Raw genomic sequence first — 3,187 nt, 5'->3', positions numbered from 1 at the left:
TCAGTTTTAGAAGTCAGAAAAAGATAAAGAGTTTGTCATAATCACTCCCATTGCTTTCAAACAACAAACTTTGTACTCTAATCTATCCTGCACAACACAACACTTCTGCTCCTCCTACTAAGTCCTCCTCCTCCTCCTCCTCCTTTCTATCATTTTTTTTCTTTCTTTTACTGTTCAATAACCCATTCCTCTTCATCATTGTTTCCCAACTGAAATCATTATACTACTCATTTACTACAGCTAGACTGCACTCCACTCAGTTCCCTTCACACAACAAACACCATTCTCAGATTGAGTACAATTTTTAAGCATGAATTCAAAAATACTAGTACTACTCTTTCAGTCCTATTTTCTCGCTTCTGAAATACTCGCATTTGATTGTGACATGTTTTGTGAGATATATCAATATCAGTAGCATGTATAATGGAATAGAGATCGTATTCGATTTGCATCTTCCTTGCAGAGATGTAAATATTCATATATAGTTGGTACATCAAGTGGGGTCGATTAAATGAATTACCAAAAGATAAAATAGTGTAAAATAAACGAGATAATCCAAAATAGAAATTAAGTGCAATTAAAAGGGAGGGAGGACTGAAGAGTAACATTTTGTAGTACAAATGTGTTCAAAACAGATCTAATATCTCGAAATTAACACAATCTTGTAACTAAACTCGATTCCGCTTGACTTTAAAAATGATTTATAATTATGTAAAAAACAATATGAACATAAAACTCGATTTAATACCAACCCGATTAGTGAATGAATACCACTAAGTACAATGGTGTAGGACAATCTCAAATGTAGAAAAATAAGGGTATAATAGGAAATTTGATTGACAATTGAGAATCTGGATTTACTGCATGAAATATTTTTTTAATAGGAAAGGAAGGATGAAAAAAGGTTGAAAGTGGGTATATTGACTTTGATATGGGGTAGTAGAAAATTACAAGAACTTTCTATTCCTTTCTTTTTTTAGTAAATGAACTGAAAACCACTTACCATATCTGTGTGTCCATCATTTTGTTTCATTTCTACACTTCAAAATATAATGTGAAAGTCTTCATATTTAACTTACACTGAAACTGATTGATTCACTTTGATTACAGCAGTCTGTATGAATCACTTACTTACTAGTAGATAATAATAAATATATATAAAAAAAACTAATGCTACTAATTAACATCCCTAACTAATATTGCCATCAAATCATAATAATTGAAAAAAAGAAAAAAAAAAATACCCCCTTTATCTAAGGGCTTTCTTGGGAAAACATTTGATTCTTGATTCATCTTGTGATAATGGGATTTAGAAAAAGTTTTTTTTTTTCTTGCAGGGAAGGAATTAAGGGAGGAAAATGAGGGTGATAAAGGCCATAGATACCCAACAACAACCATTTCATCTTGATCTTGCTGGTATTGATCATCTGAAAAACTGTAAATTTTCTTTTTCTTAATCCATTTTGAACATTTCTATTGTTTTTGGTTTTCATAATTTATCTGTGACTGCAAAATTCTAATAATTTCTTCCTTCCATCAACAATTTCATCAAAGAAATCATCAAGTTGGCTGATGATATTCTCAACACCAGATCTTAAAACCCCAAAACAACCTTTTAAATTGTCAACTCTTTCCCTTATTCCTACCTCAGATTCCCACTCCACTGATCTTTCTCCTCCTTTCCTTTCTAATTCTGCCTTCAGCTCTTCCATGGCGGCTTTCGATCTTCGAAACTCGTAAAGAAGTACCCCTGGTCTTCCTCCATTGATCTGGTTCATCTGTGCTGCTACCCTTTGCTGTAATCTTGCTGTTGACACCATAAAAGCTGACCCAAATATTACACATCCTTCATATCCTCCCCTAAGAACGTTTGATTCTGGCCAATTGTAGACTAATCCACATAACAGGATCATAAGTAGTAAAGAACTCACATTCCTCATAGCATATAGAACTCCTCGGAACCCACTAAAACCGTTCAATTTGGATTCAACTGATACTTTTTCATCGAATCTAAGGGATAATGCTTCGATTCTTGTCTCCACTAATGCTCTGTTTTCCTCTTCCATTCCTATTGCTTCCCTTCTACATCCGGAAAGTGCCCGAATCACCTGTGTGGGACAAATAATTCAATCAAAATTATGAATACCCATGATCAAAAAAATGTAAATGATGAAAAATATTGAATACCCATCAAGTATATTTGTCGATATGATTGGATTATATGTGGGTTATTTTGAAGAGTGTATACCTGTCTAGAGAGTTGAGGAGTGATGTGGCGATGGCCGTCGAGAGAGGAAGCGATGTTAAGGCCAGAAGAGTAGTAATTCTCCATGTTTGAAATTCCTGATTTAAGGATATGACAAGCATCCCAAAGCTTAGAGCTTTCATCCATGTATTCATCAAGCCATTTATCTCCCACAGAAAGGTGAAGCTTTTGAACAAGAATTGTCAATTGAGAATGGAATGATCTAAGAAGAGAAAGTGCTCTTTGAAGGAATTGTATTGACATGAAATTGTTAGAAAGGAATACCCTTTCTAGATCATCTATTCCTCTTGTTATGAAGGTGTAAAATCCAGAAGTAGGATCCATAATTTGTGGTTGGATCAGAAATTAACAAGAAAAGAAAAACAGAGGAAAACAGAGGTTGAGAATGAGTAAGGAAGGAGAAGGGAGGAATAAAGGGTGTAAAGAGTGGGGTATTAATACTGAGAGAATGGAAAGAGAAAAGAGGAAAGAGGAAAAAGGAATTGGAATGGAAGAAGAAGAAGGATTTGAAGAATGGGTGGGAATATCTTAGAAGCTCAGGTTTCTAAGGTTGAAAAGGATTGTTGGGAGCAATGATGGGTGTTTCCTTTAGAGGGGAAAGGATGATTGGTAATCTGCCATTTTCATTGTTTAATGGGCAGAAAGAAATTTAAAGTGGAAATACCATATAAAATTTACTCACTTAATCAAACATTCAACAACAATAATTATATTATATTGCTTTAATTTTTATTAACAATGACTCCACTTAGACAAAATAGCAGTTTTTTTTTTTTTTTTTTTAATTTGGGTTAACGTAAAAATACCGAACTAATAGTTTTAAGACATGATTCTCAAAATGAGGAGATTAGAGATGATGAAAGGATACATGGGTAAGAAAGAGTGAACAAATTCTTGTTTAACAAAAAAAAAAAAAAAAAG

General features: G+C 33.5%; 1 protein-coding gene across 1 annotated transcript; it reads right to left on the bottom strand.

Moving 5' to 3' along the window:
- Positions 1-1,013: 1,013 nt before the first annotated feature.
- Positions 1,014-2,929, bottom strand: LOC130809893 (uncharacterized). Its single transcript, XM_057675746.1, has 2 exons — positions 2,249-2,929; positions 1,014-2,108 (listed from the first exon to the last, which is right to left on the bottom strand). The coding sequence occupies exons 1-2, from the start codon at positions 2,588-2,590 to the stop codon at positions 1,497-1,499; spliced, it is 954 nt and encodes a 317-aa protein (XP_057531729.1). The 5' UTR covers positions 2,591-2,929; the 3' UTR covers positions 1,014-1,496.
- Positions 2,930-3,187: the final 258 nt, after the last annotated feature.

Source organism: Amaranthus tricolor, chromosome 4 (genome assembly GCF_026212465.1).
Source record: "Amaranthus tricolor cultivar Red isolate AtriRed21 chromosome 4, ASM2621246v1, whole genome shotgun sequence".
NCBI lineage: Eukaryota > Viridiplantae > Streptophyta > Magnoliopsida > Caryophyllales > Amaranthaceae > Amaranthus > Amaranthus tricolor.
The sequence above is the reverse complement of the archived record's forward strand: the minus strand, read 5'-3'. Positions and strand labels throughout refer to the sequence as shown.

Bases quoted from the DNA above. Each gene is read 5' to 3' on its own strand.
- LOC130809893 (XM_057675746.1), bottom strand. From the start codon at position 2,590: ATGGATCCTACTTCTGGATTTTACACCTTCATAACAAGAGGAATAGAT. The intron at 2,109-2,248 runs GTATACACTCTT...TGTCCCACACAG, and splicing joins CTCCTCAACTCTCTAGACAG to GTGATTCGGGCACTTTCCGG.